This window comes from Trichechus manatus, unplaced genomic scaffold, assembly GCF_000243295.1.
Source record: "Trichechus manatus latirostris isolate Lorelei unplaced genomic scaffold, TriManLat1.0 scaffold00087, whole genome shotgun sequence".
Lineage (NCBI taxonomy): Eukaryota > Metazoa > Chordata > Mammalia > Sirenia > Trichechidae > Trichechus > Trichechus manatus.
The window spans coordinates 3,939,915-3,962,439 of record NW_004444023.1 but is presented as its reverse complement, the minus strand read 5'-3'; the positions used below and the strand labels follow the sequence as shown (position 1 = coordinate 3,962,439).

Sequence of the window (22,525 nt, the reverse complement as noted above, 5' to 3'; positions counted from 1 at the left end):
TTCCGCCCAAACCTCAAATAAATTCCCTGCGTTTTGGTAAAATAGCTTTATATTCTATCAAAACACAACAAACACACTTTTGGGGGGAGGGGGCGGGCAACACAGCCTAGCCCGCGGCTCACTTAGAAGAAGGGGGGATGAGATTAGACAGCCTCACCCAACCCCTTGCCCAGCTGAGATAAAGTCAAGACCCTAACACCCATTTATAAATATCTCGTTATATTAAAAAAAAAAAAAAGTATTTTCAGGGCCCACCTGGCCGTGCTCCTGCACAGAAAGGGTTAACCTTCGATTTGGACTATCACACATCACACGGTGGCGGTGGCCGGGATGTGATGGGGGAGGTAGAAGATGGTTGGGGGGCTAGAAAATGGGCAGGGGGTGACAAGCCAATGTGCAACGGTTGTGGTTGTTGTTAGGTGCCATTGAGTTAATTTCGACTCATAGCCACTCCGGGTGACACAGTAGCCGGAACTCTCCAAAACAAAGCGGGGGTCCCTGTCAAGAGGCTGGGGGTTGTCTCACTCCTGTCCCCAATTCCTGATGCTCTGGAGTGATCTGTCCTTTCAGACACCCCCCGTGAGATCTCAAATATTAGGGTCTATCGTTTGCTCTCAATCCCAGCCCACTCCATCAAGACCAGGGTGCATAAATTAAGCTCCCAGTTTTGGGGGTCCCCTCTAACTTCAACTGCAGCCCCAGGCACTTAGGCCTCTGAGGCCAGCCCCCTTTCATCACAGCCGCCTCCCCAAATGAGGAGCATGGGAGAGCTGGAGGGTACTGTCTGGGAGGGGGGTGTTTTGGGGGTGAGCCAGTTTTGGGGTCCCCCTTCAGTCCCTGACCAGGCGGTAAATGTGGTGTTGGGCCCCACGCTCACTTGTGGAGACCTCGAAGACATAGGCAGTGCACAGCAGCAGCTCCTGGGTGTCCCTGTTTGTCACCACCTGCCAGGGAAGCCAGAAGAAGGGGCTTATGCTTGGAAGGGAGGGGCTGCTGTGCCTCCCAGTGTATCTTAGGAGATCCACGTGGCCTCTTTAGAACCTCCCAGGAAAGGGATCGGTCCCTACCATGTCATGGTCCCCAGATAAAGGGGATGCCCACCATATCACATTCCCTCAGCAATGGAGGTTAGACTCTGCCATAGGGGCCTCAGAGCAGATAGTGGTCCCTACCGTATCTTGTTTCATGGTCCAAGGAGTCCCCACCACGTCCCATTCCCCAGATAAATAGGGTCCCCACCATGTCCCAGGTAAAGGGGGTACTCATCACCTCAGGTTCCCCAGTAAAGGGATCCCCACCTCAACACATTCTCCAAAGTTCAAGGGGCTTCTACAATGTCATGTTCCCTGGACCAAGGGGATACCCATCAGGTAGGTTCCCTGTGAAGGGAGTCCCCTGAGGATCTGCTGTAGGGTGTCCTGAAGGGGTCCCCAAGGCTATGAATCCACTCTGGAGTCCCCACTGTGTCAATTCCCTGGGTAAAGGGTCCTCTAGCCTGAGGGTCCGCCCTGGGGTCTTCATCATGTCAGTTCCCCAGGTGAAGAGGTCCCTTAAGCTGAGGGTCCACTGTGGGTTCTTCATCATGTCAGTTCCAGATGAAGGGGTCCCCAGGGCTGAGGGTCTGCTGTGGAGTCTCCACTATGTCAGTTCCAGATGAAGGGGTCCCCTAGGCTAAGGATCCACTCTGGGGTCTCAACCACATTAGTTTCTGGGTGAAGGGGTCCCTGAGAGCGACAGTCTGCTGTGGGCACTGCCCTCCACGTCAGGCCCCCCTCGGTCTGCCCCGGCCTAGCCCAGCATCTCACCTGGAGGATGGTGAAGTTCTCCAGGACGCTGTTCATCATGTATCGCTCAGGCAGCTGCCGCAGCTTGTGCAAGAAGTTCACCAGGTACTCGCACATGGGCGAGCGCAGGAGGCGGTACACAAACCGCCCGTCCTCCAGCTGCGCACGCTCCGTCTACACCAGCAGGGGGCAGAGAGGGGGAGGACAGTGGCTGAGACACAGTCACCCAGGGAACCGAGCTCCACTCCATTCCTCTCGGATGCCACACCCACATCCCGCTTCCATCTCCCTTCCATCATCCCACCCATAGCAACCAGAGACGTGACCCCAGAACCCTGGGGTATCCAACTCATGATCACCAAACCTATAAACCTGGAACCCTTCCAGCCCCTCAAAGCCATGCTCAGAACCCTCAATAACCTCTTCATCTGATCTCTAACTTCCACAGCAATGACCTCCAATCCCTCAAGAGACTCTCCAGGCCCTCCAGAGCCCCTATGAACCTCAAAGACCCCTCCATGACATCTCCAAACTTTATATGGCCTCTGAACTCAAGAACCCCCAAGTCCTCAGCAGCCCCCAAGCGTGACCTCTGAAACTCCATGCCTACGAACCCCTTCATATCCATTTTGAATCTTCTTGTCAGTTGCCGTCAAGTCACCTCGACTCACGGTGATCTTATGTGTATCCCAATGAAATATTGCCCAGTCCTATACCATCTTCATGATCACTGGTATATTTTAGTCCATCATTGTGGCTATTGTGTCAATGCATCTCACTGAGGTCTCTCATTTTCACTGACTCTCTTAGTGACCCTAAATCTCTGTACCTAAAGCAATGTCCACGTTACCTTTGAACCCTCAAAATGACCCCTACATCTGGCTCTTGAACTGTATATTAGTTCCAAACCCATGCACTAAACCCTTGAAGAGGCTGAGATCCTTGCTACCATGCAGACCCCCCCAAACTCCAGACCCTTCATGGCCCCCTGGCCCATGTAGTCGACACCCCTCAAAGTGACAGGTGGCTGGGTGCTCACCTGCTCGGCAACTTCTCCCCTGCACCCAGCCTCACCTCTACCTTCTCCACCACCTGCTTGCCAAAGGAGCAGACCTTGGAGGAACAAGTGAGGGTCATGTGCTCTAGGCTCTCATACTGGCTGCTCACTCCGTAGAAGCCGCCACTGCTGCCGCCGGCCCCCACCTCCTCGCCACCCGGGCCCCAGTTCAGGTCCGCCTGGGGGATGTGGAGACACAGGTGAATCAGGGGAGACATCCCTTATAAACAGTGGGGACTCTTCTAAGGTGGGAACCCTACCCAGGCCTGGTTTCTCCCACTGCACCTGCAGTCACCCACCTCTCTTCCTGTGTTCAAACGTCCCCCCTCTCTGTGACCTGGTTGCTGGAGAAAAACCCACCCTTGCATCAGTGTTGGATAAGTTTGGGTCTCCAAAAAGTTGTAACCTTCTCCCAGTAACTCCCCACACCAAATGAGCTCTGGAATTCAACTTCTTTCTCCTGAAGGCCCAACTCAAGAGTCTAGCCCCTTCTAAGGGTCTGGTGGCTACTCCCGAGCAATGGGGCCTGGCATGGCCTGAGGAAGCCTGACTCCCCTTTAGAACACTCCTCAGGGCCTTTCAGTCAATTCTCAGAGGCCAGACCTCTCCATGACCTTGGAAGTCAAGTGAGGAATACTCACTCACACGAGGCAAAAAAACAACAACAAAAAACCAATTGCCATCGAGTTGATTCTGACTCATGGCAACCCCATGCATGCAGAGTAGAACTGCTCCATGAGGTTTTCAAGTCTGTGACCTTTCAGAAGTAGATAGCCAGGTCTGTCTTCTGAAGCACCTCTGGGTGGGTTCAAACTACCAACCTTTTGGTTAGTAGTCAAGTGCTTAACCATTTGTGCCACCCAGGACTCCTTCACACCAGGCCAGGTGATGCCTAAGGAAGCCGCTTAGTCTGGGTGGTCACCTCCTTGGGAACCACAGTTCTTCCTTCTCCTACCTTGAGTTGTTAGCACTTTATCAGGCCACTCTCCTGGGTGGTGTAGGCCTCTTCCCAGAGGCCCGACTCCTTCCGCCTCCTTGGCAACAGGGCCTTGTAAAGCCAGGCAAAACCAAAGACCTTACCAGCCATTCCCCTGAACCCCTTCAGATAGTGGTTCTCCTAAGAGGGCTCACTCTCCAGACCTGAGACCTGGGGAGGCCTGTCATGAACCCTAACAAAGCCTAAGATCTCAGAGAGCATATTCCTTGAGCTGTCTTGGCCTCTTCACATGTTAGAACCCTTATAAACCATGGTAGCTAAGGGCCCAGTAAGGCTGTAAAGTTCAAGCCCTCACCAGGCTCCCTTTTCAGATTCTAGATCCTTCCATGGCCTGGGTTACCACAAGAATTAACACCCCCGTTACTCAGCCACAAAGAGAAATGAAGTCCTGATACATGCTACAACATGGATGAACCTTGAAAACATCATGCTAAGTGAAATAAGTCAGGCACAAAAGGACAATATGCTACTACTTATAAGAAATATCTAGAATAGGCAAGTGTATAGAGATCAAAGCTTATTAGTGGTTACCAGGGGTGGGTAGGAGGGAGGGGGAGAAAAGGGGCTCACCGCTTAGGGCACACTGAGCTTCTGTTAAGGTGATGGAAAAATTTGGAAACGGATAATGGTGATGGTAGAATAACATGATAAACGTAATTAATGTCACTGAATTGTACGTGTGAAGAACGTTGAAATGACAAATGTTTTGTTACATATATATTTACCATAATTTTAAGAAAGAGTTAAAACCCCCTAAACATTCACTCAGTGTTTATTGAGTCCTTGTTAGCCTCAGTCATTGTACTAGACACCAAATGAAACAAAGACCCAAGACGGTCCTTTTATTCACAATTATACATAGCACCTGGTATAACAAAAAATAAAAAGAAAGAAACTCGTTGTCAAGGTGATTCCAACTCATGGCAACCCCATGTGTTACGGAATAGAACTGTGCTCCACCGTGTTTTCTTGGACGTAATCTTAACAGAAAATCACCAGGCCTTTAGGTTAGTAGTCGATCGCAAACTGCTTGTGGCACCTAAGGACCTAGTATAGGGCTTATGTATAGTACGTGCTCTACATAAACCTGTTGCCATCGAGTCAATTCTGACTCATAGCAACCCCATATGACAGAGTAGAACTGCTCCATAGGGTTTCCAAAGCTGTAATCTTAAAGGGAGCAGATCACCAGGTCTTTGTCCCATGGAGCCGCTGGTGGGTTTGACCTACCAACCTTCCAGTTAGCAGCCGAGCGCTTAACCACTGAGCCACCAGGGCTTCGTGGTGCTCTATACAGTGATTGTTAAATAAACACTTGACTTCACAAAGCCACTCTCCAGCTCCTATCATCTCTTCTTCAAGGCCAGATGTTCCCTAGCAACAGGGTCTATGGGACCTCACAAAGCCTCAAGTCTCCTCTTTAGAGACCAGAACTCTCCGTGACTCCATTTGCTAAGAGGAGATGGCCATTTGTTATGGATTGAATTGTGTCCCCTAAAAAGCTATGCTGAAGTCCTAACCCCCGATACCTCTGACCGTGACCTTGTTTGGTAACAGGGTCTTTGAAGATGTCATCAGTTAACATCAGGTCATACTGACACACAGCTCCGCCCCGGCTTCACCAAGCTCGGCTGCGGCTCCCCCCGCCCCTCTTCCTTCGCAGTCCTTTGAAACCGTGGTTTCTAACCTCGGTTATTTGCCACCGTATCTTTGCGCACGCGCGGGCCAGGATCTTGGCGCAGGCGCAGATCTGGAGAATGTGTCCTTAACCTGACCCCAGATCTAAGCATCACCTGAGGAAAGGATATTCTCCAGGACACAGCACCATCCGAGCCGCTCTGCAAACCGAGAAGTCCCACAACGCAACTTCCTATGAAGAGTGATTCAGCATGACTCAGCACCCAGATCTCCAAATTTGGGCATGGGAGGGCTCGGGGTGTAGGGTTTCAGGCGCCAATCCTTGCCCCCTGGGAACTCAAGGACATAAAAGGTCCCCGATCCCCTCAGGCGGGGAGCATGTGGTCTTTCAGCAGCTAGGCCTCACATTGTTCAGACAATAAATTGCCACTTTCTATTTCCCTCCCATCTAGCGTCTGTCTTATTTCGATTGGCTAATAGGACAGGACAAGAACTTGAGGAATTCAGTTACAATACCGGAGTAGGGTCAGCACTTATGACATACTGGAATATGAGTGGTGTTCTTATAAGGAATGAAGAGACACAGATACACAGAGAAGCCTCCATGTGAAGGCAGAGGCAGAGATTGGAGTGATGCATCTACAAGCCAAGGAAATCAGGATCACCAGGAACCACCAGAAGCTGGAAGAGACAAGGAAGGATCTTCCCCTAGAGCCTTCAGAGAGAGCATGGCCCTGCCACTATCTTGATTTCAGACTCCTGGCCTCCAAAACCGTGAGACAATAGATTCCTGTTGTTTTAAGCCTCTTAAGTTTGTGGTACTTTATTATGGGGGAAACTAATACACCATTCCTTAGCAGCAAGGCTTGATGTGCTCAGGTTTTCTAATCTAAAACATCACAAGCCAACCCCCAGGGTTATATCAGTCCCCAGCGACTGGGTTTGGCAAGGTCCAGTAGGATCTGATGGAGTCCCTGGGTGACAGAAATGGTTAATTGCTCGGCTACTGACTGAAATGTTGGGGGTTTGAATCCAGCCAGAGGTGCCTCAGAAGAAAGACCTGGCGACTTCTGAAAGATCACAACTATTGAAAGCCCTATGGAGCTCAGTTATACTCTGACACACATGGGGTCACCATGAGTTGGAATCAATTCAACAGCAACTGGTTTGGGTTTTTTTTTGATTAGTGGGATCTGGTCCCTGGGTAGTGCAAATGGTCTGCACTCGACTACTAACTTAAAGGTACGCGATTCGAACCCACCCAGCAACGCCGCAGAAGAAAGGCATGTTGACAGCCAAGAAAACCCTATGGAGCGGTTCTACTGTGTAATGAATGGGGTCACCACAATTCAGAATTGACTTGACGCCAACAGGTTTGGTTTGCTTTGTTTGGGGGATCTGGGGAGGCCCATGGCCTATCCCTACACCTCGCTGGTCCCTTCCGTTCCCCCTTGGGTGCAAGACTTGTCAGTGCTCCATGAGTCTGACCTGGTGGGTGCTGATACTGTCCTCTTCGAGCCAGAGGCCTCAGCCTGGAATGCCACATGTTTTATGAGCACTTTTACTCTGGTGGAACTTACCCAGAACTTGACCAGGAAAAAGGCTTGGGGCGGCCCACGATCATACAGCTCCCGCAGACCACCTTTTTTCTCGGGGAATTTGTCATAGATCTGCCGGACGTCCACGCTTTCGAGTGGGGGAGCTCCGGGGCTGGGACAGTGCTGGCTGATGTGTACGAATAGATGCCTCTGGTACTGAGGAGCAGCCGTGAGTGAGGAGTGGAAGGTGGGTTGGGCCCCTCCCACAACGCCATGTCCATTCCCACAGCTCCCCTCTAGCCATGCCACACTGTCCACCCAGTCACTGGGCCATATCCTAGACACGGTTCTCACTCCCTTCAACCTATTCACTCCTACAGTCCTTCAGTCCTTCCTGCCCAACTCTCGTTCTGGTCCCCTTTTCTCTGTCCCACAGCCCCAGACCCAGCTCAGGCCTCATCTTATCACACCTGGACCCTTGACCCAGCCTCCTCCCTGCCTCCCAGCTTCCAATCTCTCCTCTCCAGTTCATCCCACAAACGGCTCCAGAGCTGAACCTGGTCCTCCCCTGCTCAAACCCCTCTCATGGCTCCCCAGTACCCCCAGAACAAGGCCCACACCCCTCAGCCTGGCCCCATATAGAATAGGTGCTCATGAATGTTCATTGTATGGATGATGGATGGATAGATGGAAGGATGCTGATGGATGGATAGATGGATGATGGATGGATGGATGGATGATGGATGATAATAGATAAATGGATGGATGATGGATGGATGGATGGATGACGAATGGATAAGCAGATGGACAAACGGATGCATGGATGGAAGTTCACACAGCCCACATCTAAGACTCCCATTCTGTCCCAATTCACATCACTTCTTGTCTGTATCATTGAAACGCTCCCCATCTTCTCTAATATAAATCCTCCCTCCATCTTTCTAGTCTCAGATCCATCCAAATCTGCTTCTTCCTGAAAGCCTACCTCACCCCACTCTTTTGATGGTTCCCCATCACCCTTAGGAGAAATTAAGTCTGGGTCGCTCAGCTTGGCATGCCAACTCCTCCAGAACCAGCAGCTGCCCACCTCTCTCCAGGGTCACCAGCTCCCACCATATTCAATTATCTGTTTCCTTAAAAACTCCATGCTGTTTCCATCTCTATATGTGGAACATCCAGTTCTGCACACAGCAAACTCCTATATAAATCTCAAAGCCCAACTCAAATGTTTTCATCTCAGGGAAGCCCTCACTGACTCCCCAGGCAGAATTATTACTGTGTACAACCACAAAAACTTAAGCTTTCCCTATCCCAGCACATATTCATTATTCAACAGACATATATTGAGAGACCTACTGTGTGCAGGCACTTTTCTGGGTCCCAGGGCTATAAGACAAAGTCCCTGACCTCTTGGAGATCATGGTTTACTGGCAAAGACAGAAAACAAACAAATCAATCTATGGCTAATATAAATGTCAGGGATGATACGTGCTATGAAAATAATAATTTGGCAAAGCATATCTGAGAAGATAACATTTGCTCAAAGACCTGAATGAATAGAGGAAGTGAGTCATAGGGATGTCTGGGGAAAATGCATTCCAAGCAGTAAGATCAGCCGGTGCAAAAGCCCTGAGGCAGGAGTGAGCCTGGCGTGTTTGAGAAACAGTGAGGAGGCCGGTGTGGCTGGAGCACAGTAAGCAATGAGAAGACAGACAGGAGACTGCGTCAGACTGAGAACAGAAGCCAGACCATTCAGGGCCTTGAATGGGCAACTGAAAGCACTTTAACTTTTGCTCCAAGTGAAATGGGAGGGTTTTGACCTGGTCTAAGTTTTCCCAGGATCACCGTATAAAACAATTGGTGTTTACGTGGCTGTGGCAGAGATTGCTCTGTGTTCACAAACCCGTTTCCTTTTCACACAGCTAAATTACATATCCTAGGCTCCTTTGCAATTAGGTGAGACCACATGACTAAGTTCTGGCCAATGGGATGTGAGCAGATCTGAGCATTGACACTTCCAAGGCAGATTCATAAAACCTCTGGTGCAATTCTTGACTCTTTCCCTTCCTCCATCTACTGGCCCAAGGCAAAGAATCCAGCAGCAGATTCTGAGACCCTAAGTGGCACAATGGTTAAGCACTTGGCTGCTAAGTTGGGTGTTCAGACCCACCCAGCAGCACCACAGGAGAAAGATCTGGTGATCTGCTTCCATAAAGATTACAGCCTAGAAAACCCAATGGGGCAGTTCTACTCTGTCTTGTGGGATTGCTATGAGTCGAAAATCGACTCTACAGCACCTAACAACAGCAACAGGTGGCACAAACGGTTAAGCACATGACTACTAACCAAAAGGTTGGTGGTTCAAACCCACTCAGAGGCACCTTGGAAGAAAGGCCTGGCAATCTGCTTCCAAAAGATCACAGCCTTGAAAACTCTATGGAGCACAGTTCTACTCTGCACATATGGGGTGGCCATGAGTCAGAACTGACATGATGGCAACTGGTTTGAGAAAGGCAGAGCCATAAAATGGAAGAGGCTTGTTCCCTGAATCACTATGTGGAAGGTTCCTGCTGAACATCCACACCGAAATGTTACATAAGTGAGAAACAAACTTCTATAGTGTTCAGCCCTCGAGAGTTGGAGATTGCTTTTTATAACAGTCAACAGAATTCAACTAACATAGCATCTGTTTCCACCCTACCCCAGAAGAAGCCCAAGCCCAAAAACAAGATCTGCTTTTCCAGGTTCCCGATATCCACCACAGCCTGGCACAGAGTAACCTGTTGCCACTAAGTCAATTCCAACTCATAGTGACCCTACAGGACAAAGTAGAACTGCCCCATAGGGTTTCCAAGGCTGTAATCTTTATGGATTACTCCATCTGTATGCTGAGCAAATAATCCGAGAAACTGGACTATATGAAGAGGAGCGCAGCATCAGGATTGGAGGAAGACTCATTAACCTGCAATATGCAAATGACACAACCTTGCTTGCTGAAAGTGAAGAGGACTTAAAGCACTTATTGATGAAAATCAAAGACCACAGCCTTCAGTATGGATTACACCTTAACATAAAGAAAACAAAAATTCTCACAACTGGACCAATAAGCAACATCAAGATAAACAGAGAAAAGATTGAAGTTGTCAAGGATTCCATTTTACTTTGACCCACAATCAATGGCCATGGAAGCAGCAGTCAAGAAATCAAACAACGCACTGCATTGGGCAAATCTGCTGCAAAAGACCTCTTTAAAGTGTTAAAAAACAAAAATGTCACTCTAAGGACTCAGGTGTGCCTGACCCAAGCCATGGTGTTTTTCAATTGCCTCACATGCACGTGAAAGCTGGGCAATGAATAAAGAAGACTGAAGAAGAATCAATGCCTTTGAATTATGGTATTGGCAAAGAATACTGAATATACCACAGACTGCCAGAAGACTGAACAAATCTGTCTTGGAGGATGTATAGCCAGAATGCTCCTTAGAAGCAAGAAGATTTCATCTCACATACTTCGGACATGTTATCGGGAGGGATGGATCCCTGGAGAAGGACATCATGCTTGGTAAAGTGGAGGGTCAGCGAAAAAGAGGAAGACCCTCAACGAGATGGATTGACACAGTGGCTGCAACAACGGGCTCAAGCATAACAATGATTGTGAGGATGGCGCAGGACCAGGTAGTGTTTTGTTCTGTTATACATGGGGTCGCTAGGAGTCCGAACTGACTCGACGGCACCTAACAACAACAATCTTTATGGAAGCAGACTACCACATCTTTCTCCCACGGAGTGGCTGGTGGGTTCAAACCGCTGACCTTTCGATTGGCAGCCAGTCACTTAACCACTGCATCACCAGGTCTTCTTGGCACACAGTAGGCTCTCAAAAATGTCTGATGAATGAACAATGTCCTGGGGAGTTTCTCTGACCTCTTGAACCCATGATTCCATGACCTTCCAATTCCTTTATGCCAGTAGCTCTCAAAGTGTGGTCCTTGGACTAGCAGCATCAGCATCATCTCAAAGCTTGTTAGAAATGCAAATTCTCAGCCCCACACCAGACCTACTGAATCAGAAACTCTTGGGGTACAGCCCAGTCACCTGTTTTAGCAAGCTTTCCACATTATTTTGATACACACTAAAGTTTGCTTTATGCCCTCCCTCCCTGTTACCTTCTTACATTCCAAACCCCCCCCAGTGACCTTCCCAAGGTTTGACTCACAGAGTCAACAGCATCCGGTGGTTCTACAAAAGCTGAGAACTCCACCAGCTGCAACCGGGCAGTGCCCAGGGCCCGAGTCTGCCAGGCTGGGGGTGATGGGGCAGGTGGGGGCAGGGCCGGGGGTGACAGGGCTTGTGGGGGCTCGTACCCTAGAGGGAGAGAGAGAGAGAAAAGAATAATAAAAATAGCTAACACTTATGGAATATATCACACTCTGTTGTCCCTTGCCTACCTCCACTTAGAAACTGAAAAAGCTAAATACTCACTTTCCCAGCCTCCCTTGCAGCTAGAGGTGGCCATGTGACACAGTTCTGGCCAATGAGACGTTAGGGGAAATCTGCTGGGGGGCTTCTGGGAAGGAGTTTCTTCCTGAATAAAAAAGACAGAACTTTGGGAGGAGAAGGCTTTTGGCCCTGACCAAGTCCTACTTGGGATGTGATGTCTGGAGTCACAACAGCCATCTTGTGACAACGAGACAGAGGCCACGAGAATGACAGAGATGCCAGTCCTGATATTGCTGAGCTGCTGAACCAGCACAGGAACAGCCCACTTCCAGACTTTTTGCTATATGGAATAATTAAAGCCTTTACTATTTAACCCGTTGACCTCGAGTCCATTCCTACTCAGAGTCCTCGTGGCATAGTGGTTTAGAGCTCAGCTGCTAACCAAAAAGTCAGCAGTTCAAATCCACCAGCCGCTCCATGGAAACCCTATGAGGCAGTTCTACTCTGTCCTATAGAGTTGCAATGAGTCAGACTTGACTCAAGGGCAATGGGTTTGGTTTTGTTGGTTTTACTATTTAACACACTCTTAATTTGGGAGTTCTGTTACTTGCAGCCAAAAGCATTCTTAATTGATGAATCTGTGGACCCCAAGGGAAAAAGGGACTCCCTCTTTCACTGAAGGAGTGATTGTAAGCTCTCAGGGTCACATAGGCATGGATTGCTGGGAGCCAACTTTGCTGCCAGGTGGGCAGAGCCTGCCTGGGAATGAAGCCACCAAAGAGGAAAGCAGAGCCAGGCAAGTCCTGATGCTATGATGTGAGCCCCTGGATCTAGCCATGCCTGAAGCTATCACCCCTGGAATATCAGTTACCTAAATCAATAAATTCCTTTTTTTCCTTAAGCTAGCTTGACTTGAGTTTCTGTCACTTGCAACTGAACAAATCCTGATTAATACACCTGCCCAAGGTCCCATAAGCTAGCATGGCACAACATAAACCACCATAGCTAGAGAGGCTATGCTCTTAACCATCAAAAACTCTGCCACTCATCTTTCCACTCTCCCTCCCACAGATGGATGTCAGTAAGAATGGGAAGAATATGTCCTCTGACTAGTGGAAGGTTGAAATAAAGGCAGACGGAGTTGAGGAGACAGAGGAGCAACAAGGGAGGGAGAAGAATAGGCTCTTACCTGGGAGGTCAGTGGATGGGGGAGTCAGAGACAAGGAGAACGGCGTCTGCGAGAATGGCTTCACACTGAGGGAGGAAGGGAGCCGGGCGGGGGGAGGGTCAGTATGGTGGAAAGGTGCCAATTGTGCCAGCTAACGTTTACTGAAAGGAGCCCTAGTGGTGCAATGGTTAAGTGCTCTGCCGCTAACCGAAAGGTTGGCAGTTCGAACCCACCCAGCGGCTCCACAGGAGAAAGACCTGGCAATCTGTTCCCGTAAAGATTACAGTCTACAAAACCCTATAAGGCAGTTCTACTCTGTCACATGGAGTCACTATGAGTCAAAACTCAACTCGACGGCATCTAACAACAACAATGTTTACCGAGGGGCCACAGGAAACTAGACCCTGTGCAAATACATTACATGCAAGATCTCATCAAATCCTCACAGCCTATGAGGTAGGAAAAATTACTCTTCTCTTTTTGCAGATGAGAAAACTGAGGCACACAGGGGTCAAGTGACTGACCCAAAGTCACACAGCTGGTGTGTGGTGGAGCCTCAACCCAAAATCTAGGTCAGTCCCAAGAACAAAGCCTGTGCTCTTGACCATGACATTTTGGTAGCTCTCAAAAAATGGCAGAAAAATACAACAACTGGTGTCTTTTTGCATGGAGAGAAAGGAATAGGAGGAGGATATGGAATGTGTGCCTAATTGCCTCCATGAACAACTGTCTGCTTTGCCATGAGAGCAGAACCGGATGGTGCCTGGCTATCATTACTGAACATTTTGATCAAAGATTCTATAGAAGAATCCTGATCAAAAGGAGGAAAATGCAGAACAGAATTTCAAATTCTCATAGACTCTAGACTTTCTGGAGCCATGGAGGCCGGATGAACCCCTGAAACTATTGCCCTGAGATAATCTTTAAACCTTAAACCAAAACTATCCACTGAAGTCTTCTTAAAACCAAGCAACAGTTTAGTTTAACTAGTAAAAAATGGCTGCCTTAAGCATCATGCTCTTTTAAGAACTGTCTATATGGGATCAAATTGACAATAGCAACTCAAAAGATAAAATAGGATTCTTAAGGAGCAGTGAGTTTGTTAATGGGGGAGGAACAACTCAGAAAAGGAGGGTGAGAATGTTTGTACAACTCAACGAATGTAATCAATGTCACTGAATTGTACATGTAGAAACTGTTGAATTGGTGTATGTTTTGCTATGTATATTCTCAACAACAACAATAAAATTAAAAAAAAAAAAAGAAACTACTCACTCTGGAACATTCCAGGGGGTCCCAGAGCCCCCTGACCAAAACTGGAAAATCTCAGAGGCCTGGAGAGGAAGCAGAGAAGGGACTGAGTCAGTTACCCTGTTGGCAACAGGCCCCCCACCTTCCATCCCCAAGCCCCACAATCCCCAGTCCAGGGCCACCTGAGGGCCAGCAGGACCCAGTTTGGCCTGCAGGGAAGGTGCTGAGATGAGCTGGGCTGAGGACATGGTGGCCATTGTCTGGAAAGCCTTGTCCTTGGAAACCTGGTCCTGGAGGAAAAGTTGGAGGCCCATGTGTAGAAACAGCAAGGGTGGAACAATGGCAGGCAAGGCAAGCACGGGGAGCCGCAGGGTCAGGGGGTCAAGGCAAAGGGTTAGGGGTGAGTCTGAAACCCTCTCATAGCAGCCCCCTGCCCCTCCTTGCTTCCTCAGGGAAGGGGCAGTTGTCTAGGGTAAGGGAGTAACAGCAACCAGAGTAGGTAGGAGGATGAGCAGGGGGACTTACCACATTTAGGGCCTGCCCGAGGGGGCGGGCGGAGGGTGCCAAAGGAGGAAAGAAAACATGACTTAGGAAATGACCCCTGGCCTCCCCCACCTCCCTGCCCTACCAGCTCCACAGACCCACCACCCTGACCTGAGGAATGAGGGCAAGATGGTGGAGGAAGAGGGATGGCTACAAAACAGGAAGTAGAGGGGGTCAGGCCTGGAGGAAAAAGGGATTTCTAGCCCACCCCCCACAAAAAAAAAAAAAGACAGGAAGGAGGGTTTCTAGGTCAAGAAAGGTCAGGAAGTGAAGGTTTCCAGATGCCCAGGCAACAGGAAATGAGAATTTCAGACCCAGAGAGAATAGGCAGGAACATTTCCTAGTCCAGACAGGACAGAGTGGGAACACTGGACGTTCAGGAAAGACCGGAAGTGAAGGTTTTAGACCCAGAGAAAGGGAGGGAAGGCTCCTGGGTACAAAAAGGATGGGAAATGGTTGTCCCCATGTCCAAAATGAGAGGCAGAAGAGACCTCACACCCAGAGAGGGAGAAAAGGAGGGTCCCAGGACAAGTTGTTGTTTGTTGTCAAGTTGATTCCAACTCATAGCGACCTTATAAGACAGCAAAACTGCCCCATAGGGTTTCCTAGGCTGTAATCTTTACTGGAGCAGATTGTCAGGTCTTTCTCCTGCAGAGCCACTAGATGGATTTGAACCACTGACCTTTCGTTTAGCAGCCAAGCACTTAACCATTGTGCCACCAGGACTCCTTCTCAGGAGAAGAGGTAACAGGATATGCAGAGGAGCGAGAAGACAGGGAAAGGAGGCAGAAATCTCAGACAGGAAATGAGGGTTTCTGGGTGCAAAAAGGGCATGGAGGCCACGTGGAGACACAGAAATGGAAAGGTGAGCAAGAGGGGAACCAACAGGGGATGCTCACAGCATGAGAAGGAAAAGAAATGGAAGAACCTGAAAGGGCAAAAAGGAAGGAGGGGAGGAGAAGGACAGCAGCCAGGGGAGAGACCTGATGCCCCATCCTACTTACCTGTCCTAAGCATACCCAGAACAGGGTCTCAGACGACTCTTTCTCTGGGCTTCCGGCCCTCTCCCTGAGTATCTATTCCCTTCTTTCTGGGTGTCTGTCCCCCCTCTATGGATCTCTGTCCCCTTCTCTCTCTGGGTCTCTGTCCCCATATATCTGGGTCTCTGTCCTCCTCTTTCTGGATCTCTGTCCCTCTCTCTCTGGGTCTCTGTCCCCCTCTCTCTGGGTCTCTGTCCCCATCTATCTGGGTTTCTGCCCTCCACTTTCTGGGACTCTGTCTCTCTCTCTCTCTCTGTGTCTCTGTCCCCCTCTGTGTCACTGTCTCCCTCTGTCTGGGTCTCTGTCCCCCTCTCTGGCTGTCTATCCCCTTCTCCCTGGTTCTTCTGTCCTCTCTCTATGGGTCTCTGTCCCTCTCTTTCTGGGTGTCTGTCCCCCTCGATCTGGGTCTCTCTGATCAACTCTTTCTCTGAGTCTCTGTCCTCTTCTCTCTATCTGGATCTCTGTCCCCTTCCCCCGGGGTCTCCCCACCCCCTACGTCTGTCCTTTCCTTTCAGGGCCTCAGCTGTGGTCTCTACCTTAAGCTTGGACTGGATTTCCCTCGATTTCCTTCGGGCCAAAACCTGGATGTGACTAGAGACCTGGAGGGAGTGAAGGAGAAACAGATTCAGGCCACAGCCACTTGCCTCTTGGGTCCCCACCCTTCCCTCCCTCTAGGAGCCTCACACAGAACGCTCTAGTGCTCTCAGGAGCGTGCTACTGTCCATACAGCTACTTTTTCCAGAATCTTACTAACACTCCCCCAGCCTGGCAAATCCAAGCCCCACTTCCTTTCCCCTGTCCTCTTTCCGTTGCCTCATTTGTTTTCACTCTCTCTGTGGTTCTAACAAAAGTGCTAGACAAACTATATTTGCTACATAACTGTGGTAGTACTGATATCAGTTGCTGTCAAATCAATTCCAACTCATGGCAACCCTATGAGTGCAGAGTAGAATTATGCTTCATAGGGTTTTCAATGGCTGATTTTTCGGAAACAGATCATCAGGCCTTTCTTCCGAAGTACCGCTGGGTGAGTGTGAACCACCCACCAATTTTTCGTTTCATAGTTGAGTCCTTAATCATTTGTGTCACCCAGGGACTCCTATATATACCTATCCTAAAACCCAAACCAAACCCATTGCCGTCAGGTCGATCCTGACTCATAGCAACTCTATAGGACAAGGTAGAACTGCCGCATAGGGTTTCCAAGGCTATAATCTTTACGGAAGCAGACTGCCACATCTTTCTCCCACAGAGTCGGTAGTGAATCCAAACTGCTGTCCTTTTGGTTAGCAGCTGAGTGCTTAATCACTGCACCACCAGGGCTCCTTATATCTATGCTAGACAAAGCATATTAGTCAACATGCCAAGAAGATAGGCAAAAACACATGAACTCAGCTCTTCCTCCAACTTGAACCTTCCCATACTATAACCGGTTGCTGATGAGTTAAATCCGATTAATGGCAACTCCACGTGTGTCAGAATAGAGCTAGGCTCCGTAAGGCTTTCAATGGCTCATTTTTTCTAAAGAAGACTGCCAAACCTTTCTTCCGAAGAGCCTCTGGGTGGACTGGAACCTCCAACCTTTCAGTTAGCAGCCAAGCATGTTAACCATTTGCACCACCCAGGGACTCTCCTTGCCCATACTAGGATGCCCCTAAGAAGACAACCCCTTCCCAGACGGAAATTCACAAGTCAGTCTCGAGACCTGTTTGCGAGTTCGGGTCTTCCCAGTTCTCAGCTTGATATAGCGGGCAATCAGTTCATTCCGACCTGACAAGTAAAAGATGGAACAGAGTTAGACCTTCAGCAGAACTTCCTAATAGAGAGGACACTGGGAGAGAAGAGAGCAGCAACAGTCCCCAGAGGTCTGCAGCAAGCTGGGCCGCAGGACTCCTCAGCTATATGGGAGTGTAGTTAAGAACACAGGATTTGAAGGCAGATCGCCTGGGTTCAAATCCCAGTTCTACCGCATACTAGCTCTGTGACCTTAGGCAAATCATTTCATCTTTGCATGCCTCAGTTTCCTTATCTGTGAAAATAGTGATGATAGTCCTACTTCAGAGTCACTGTGAGCATACAGTATATTTTTATGTGAACAGTGCTTAAAAAAAAAAAAGTTGCCACCGAGTTGACTCATGATGACCCCATGTGTGTCAAAGTAGAACTGCTCCATAGGGTTTTACTGGCTGTAATCTTTATGGAAGCAGTTAGCCAGGGCTTTTCTTCCGTGGAGCTAATGGATGGGTTAAACCACCAACCTTTAGGTTAGCAGCCAATCGCAAACCGATTGCGCCACCCAGGCTCCTACAACCAGTGCTTAGAGTTCCATTGTTGTTGGATGCTGTCAAGTTGATTCCGACTCATAACAGCCCCACGTGGCGGGGTAGAATTGCCCTATAGGGTTTTTAGGCTGTAATCTTTATTGGAGCAGATCGCCAGGTCTTTTCTCCTGTGGAGCTGCTGGTGGGTTTGAACCACCGACCTTTCAGTTAGCAGCCAAGAGCGTAACTATTGAACCACCAGGGTGCCTTTAGAGTTCCATAAATGTTGGTTCTTCTTATTATTATTGGTGGGAGCCAGGGCAGAAGAGAGGGTGGACTCACCATACATCTTGCCTTCATCAGACAGGATGATCTTCCGCCGGCCACAAGGCGGGTAGATAGCCAGGGCCTCTTGGAAGCTCTGCTCGATGTCTGGGCTCCAGACACCCTCCGCATCTGGGCCCCCATCTCCCCCAGCTCCCTCGCTGCCACCGGTGCCCTCCTCACTGCCCTCCTCACTGCCTGTCCAGCCGCTGCCATCGTCCAGGGGGGCCCCAGCCCGGGGTTCTCCCATCTGGGCCTGGAGGAAAACAGAGCTCACCATGGTTCTTCCTACCAACCCAGAGGACCTCAGGGCTGTGAGGGCTTAGGGCTCGGACTCCTGAGTCTGAGGGAGGTGGGGGCCAGGGGCCAGGGGCCTGAACTCCTGGATCTGAGGCGGGGCTGGGATCCAGACTCCTGGGTCTGAGGGAGGAGGGGGCTAGGGGCCAGGGGCCTGAACTCCTGGATCTGAGGTGGGGCTGGGACCCAGACTCCTGGGTCTGAGGGAGGAGGGGGCTAGGGGCCAGGGGCCTGAACTCCTGGATCTGAGGTGGGGCTGGGACCCAGACTCCTGGGTCTGAGGGAGGAGGGGGCTAGGGGCCAGGGGCCTGAACTCCTGGATCTGAGGGGGGGCTGGGACCCAGACTCCTGGGTCTGAGGGAGAAGGGAGCTAGGGGCCCAGACTCCTGGGCTCAAGGGACGAGTGGGCCGGAAGGCCTGGAACACTGGATCCTGGAGAAGGGGGTTGGATTTCTGGTGAAGTTAAGGTGGGCATGTTCCCCTCTGAGTTTCCAGGGGAACCTGGATTATGATGAAGGCTGGAGCACCTCAGGGGAATGCCTAGGACTCATGAAGGCTGAACATTTGTGTATGAATTACTGGTTTTAAAGAAGACAGGAGTCAGAGCCTAGTTGCAAGGGAGGGGAGGCATGGGCAAGACCCTCCCAGTTTCACCCCAAGAACAGGGGCTAAGACCTGAGCAGCAGCTCCTAGAAAGGGAGGAGGCAGGGCACAGGGTCTAGCAAAGCTGAGGGGAGACCTAGACAGAGAGGAACAGAGACTCAGAGAGAGAGGGACAGAGACTCAGAGAGAGGGGACAGAGACTCAGAGGGGCAGAGACCCCAGGGGGGGACAGAGACCCAGAGAGAGAGGGACAGAGACCCAGAGAGTGAGAGAGAGGGGGACAGAGATCCAGAGAAAGAGGGACGGAGACCAAGAGAGGGACAGAGACTCAGAGAGAGGGGGACAGAAATCCAGAGAGAGGACAGACACCCAGAGAAAGAGGGACAGAAACTCAGAGAGAGAAAGAGTCAGAAAGAGAGGGCCAGAGACCCAGAGAGGGGACAGAGACTGGGGGGGGGGACAGAGACTCGGAGAGAGAAAGAGGGACAGAGACTCAGAGAGAGGGACAGAACTCAGAGAGAAAGGTGACAGAGACCCAGAGAGAGGGACAGAACTCAGAGAGAAAGGTGACAGAGACCCAGAGAGAGGGGACACAGACCTGGGGGGGCAGAGACTCAGAGAGAGAAAGATGGACACCCAGAGACAGAGAGACAGAGACCTAGAAAAAGAGGGACAGAGACTCAGAGAGACGGGGACAGAGACCCACAGAGAAGGGGACAGAGACCCAGAGAGAGGTGGGGACAGAGACTCAGGGAAACAGAGACCCAGAGAGACAGGGGAACAGAGACCCAGAGAGAGGGGGACAGAGACCCACAGAGAGGAGGACAGAGACCCAGAGAGAGAGGGGGACAGAGATCCAGAGACAGAGAGGAACAGAGACCTGGAAAGACAGGAGGTCAGAGACTCAGAGAGAGAAGGGGACAGAGACCCATAGAAAGAGGGGGACAGAGACCCAGAAAGAGGGGGGCAGAGACTCAAGGCAGAAACTCAAGCAGAGGCCAGGGAAGACCCACGCAACCACAGGCCGGGGGGCAGAGAAGCCCAGCCATCAGGAGATCCAGAACAAAGGGCCCAGGCGTTCCCTCCCCCAGCTTCCCACAACCCCCATCAGAGGAGGGGCAGGCGGGAAAGGAGCCTCCTCCTGCAGTCCCTGGCCCCGCCCCTCTGCTCCCCTCCCCCTGCGCCGTGGGCTCTGCTCCAACTTGAGTTCCCAGTGATTTTCCGGAGGCCGGGGACAGGGAAAAACTTTTTCCAATACAGTCAGAGCCCGCCTCCTGTCCGCTCTTCATCTTGCACGGCTTTCCCAGGACCCAGAGTCCAGGCCCCAAGCCCCTCCTCCTTAGACCCAGGAGTCCGGACCCCCAGCCCCCTCCTCCCTCAGACCCCGGAGTCTGGGCCCCGCCCCCGCCTCTCTCAGACCCAGTAGTCCCAGCCCCTAGCTCTCTCCTCCCTCAGACCCAGGAGTCCGGGCCCCTGCCCACTCCTCCCTCAGATCCAATAGTCGGTGCCCCCACACTCCTCCTCCCTCAGACCCAGGAGCCTGGGCCCAGGCAGACAAAGACCCCGGGCCAAACCTAGCGGCGCTGCAGCGTTCAGGACTCTCGTAGGCCAAAACCTCAGCCCAGCCCTCCCCCATGTGACCAAACAAAGGGATGGAGGCGCCGGGTGAGAAAGGTCCCCCTAATTTACCACCCCAGAGCCCCAACCTCGGAAGACACAGGCTGAATTTCCAGAATGCCCCACAGTCCCCCAAGCCACCCCGGAAGCCTTCCTTGCGCCCACAAATCACACACGCAAACCAATTCGGTCACAAATACACACCGGGTCCTTCCCGCTCCCAACTAACACAGGCCTGGACACACACACACTCCCACGCCCCCGCCAGCGTCCCAGTCCTACCCAACTCACCACGCATCTCCCCAACTCAGACCCATCCACAGACACTAACTCCGGCCAAAGTTCAACTCCACACTCCCATTCGAGACCCCATGCACAAAAGAGGGTGGCCAGTAAGGCAGAGTCTGTCCCACAAACACACACCGCAACTCCGAATTCCTAACTTTCCACCCCAACTCACACACCCCAAAGCAGGACTCCCGGCTCCCGCCGGCGCCTTCCTACCTCACGGCCTAGGCTGGGGAGCCGCGGGCGGGGCGCTGCCGGGGAGAAAGTTGCCCGGAGCTTTGTTTGGGAAAAGTGGGAGGGACCGGAGGGGGGGCGGGCCCGGCACCGGACGGCCGGGAGCGGGGTCCGACCGTGACAGTTTTGGGGAGGATTTTTGCTTTGGGAGAGGAGAGATGAAGTCTAACTAGGGGCTGATAGGAATTCAAGATTAGGACGTTTGGGCTCCTGGGAGAAGAAGCGGTTGGGGGCCCAGACTCCTGGGCCTGAAGGAGAAGGGGGCTGGGGTCCCGGACTCCCAGTTCTGATGGAGGAGGGGGCCCGGTGCCTGGATTCCTGGATACCCTTTAGTATGTGCCTCATTTGTGTCCTGGGGTGTGGAAGTGGTGCATACTAGAAAGAATCATTCCTGTTCAACTCCAAGTATGTTTCTGAGGGTCGGGATGTGGGGAGGGAGTCTTGATCAATTTCTATACCTATGACCTCATCAGAGTTAAGAGTCGTGGGCAAGACGGTTGGGAATGTATTCGAGGTCCAAGGAGGTGCAGACTCCTGCCTGCACACGCACTAGCTGAGTAGGGGCGGCCACTGTCCCAGGGCGGGGAAAGAGCCTGGATGCTTAAGGGAAGAGGGACTAGGGCCGGGACTCCTGGGTCCCTTAAAAATGAGGGGCTGGGGTTTCATGCCCCCCGGACTTGAGAGATCCTGAGAGAGGAGGGAGCTCGGATTCCTGGGTTCCTTGGAATATGGAAACCCGTTGCGATCGAATCGATTCTGACTCATAGAGACCCTATAGGACAGAGCAGAACTGCCCCATAGAGTTTCCAAGGAGCGTCTGGTGGATTTGAACTGCCAACCTTTTGGTTAGCAGATGTAGCTCTTTTTTTTATATTTTTTTATTTTTTCCCATGCAAAAATTTATACACACATTGTTATGTGACTCTAATTGCTCTCCCCATACTGTGAGAGCACAGGGTTCCCTTCCACCTCGATTCCCCATGTGCATTCAACCAGTTCCTAACCCTTTCCACCCTCCCATCTCACCACCTCCGGACAGAAGCCACCCGTTTAGTCTCTTGTGTCTACTTGAGTTAAGAGGCACACTCCTCACAAGTATCACTCCATTCCAGTCCAATCCCTGTCTGAAGAGTTGGCCTCGGAAATTGTTTTAGTTCTGGGCTGGTAGAGAATCCAGGGGCCATGCTTTCCGGGGTTCCTCCAGTCTCAGTCAGACCATTAAGTCTGGTCTTCTTACTAGAATTTGAGTTCCGCACCCCACCTTTCTGCTGCTCCATCCAGGACTCTCTGTTGTGTTCCCTGTCAGGGCGGTCATTGGTGGTAGCCGGGCACCGTCTAGTTCTTCTGGTCACAGGCTGATGAAGTCTTTGGTTTATGTGGCCCTTTCTGTCTCTTGGGCTAATACTTTCCTTGTGTCTTTGGTCTTCTTCATTCTCCTTTACTCCA

General features: G+C 51.0%; 1 protein-coding gene across 4 annotated transcripts; it reads right to left on the bottom strand.

Moving 5' to 3' along the window:
* Positions 1–494: 494 nt before the first annotated feature.
* Positions 495–21,141, bottom strand: TEAD2 (TEA domain transcription factor 2). 4 transcript variants are annotated; one of them, XM_004381656.2, is made up of 13 exons: positions 21,022–21,141; positions 18,059–18,296; positions 17,161–17,225; positions 15,992–16,054; positions 14,398–14,409; positions 14,055–14,162; positions 13,897–13,955; positions 12,643–12,707; positions 11,230–11,378; positions 7,057–7,230; positions 2,859–3,020; positions 1,806–1,958; positions 495–944 (listed from the first exon to the last, which is right to left on the bottom strand). In XM_004381656.2, exons 2-13 carry the CDS (start codon positions 18,288–18,290, stop codon positions 831–833), a joined length of 1,356 nt encoding a protein of 451 aa, XP_004381713.1. In that variant the 5' UTR covers positions 18,291–18,296; positions 21,022–21,141; the 3' UTR covers positions 495–830. The 4 variants fall into 4 exon arrangements, with proteins under 4 accessions (XP_004381713.1, XP_004381714.1, XP_004381716.1 ...); XM_004381657.2 differs by lacking the exon at positions 21,022–21,141 and adding an exon at positions 19,893–19,985; XM_004381659.2 differs by lacking the exon at positions 14,398–14,409 and having other exon boundaries at positions 21,062–21,135.
* Positions 21,142–22,525: the final 1,384 nt, after the last annotated feature.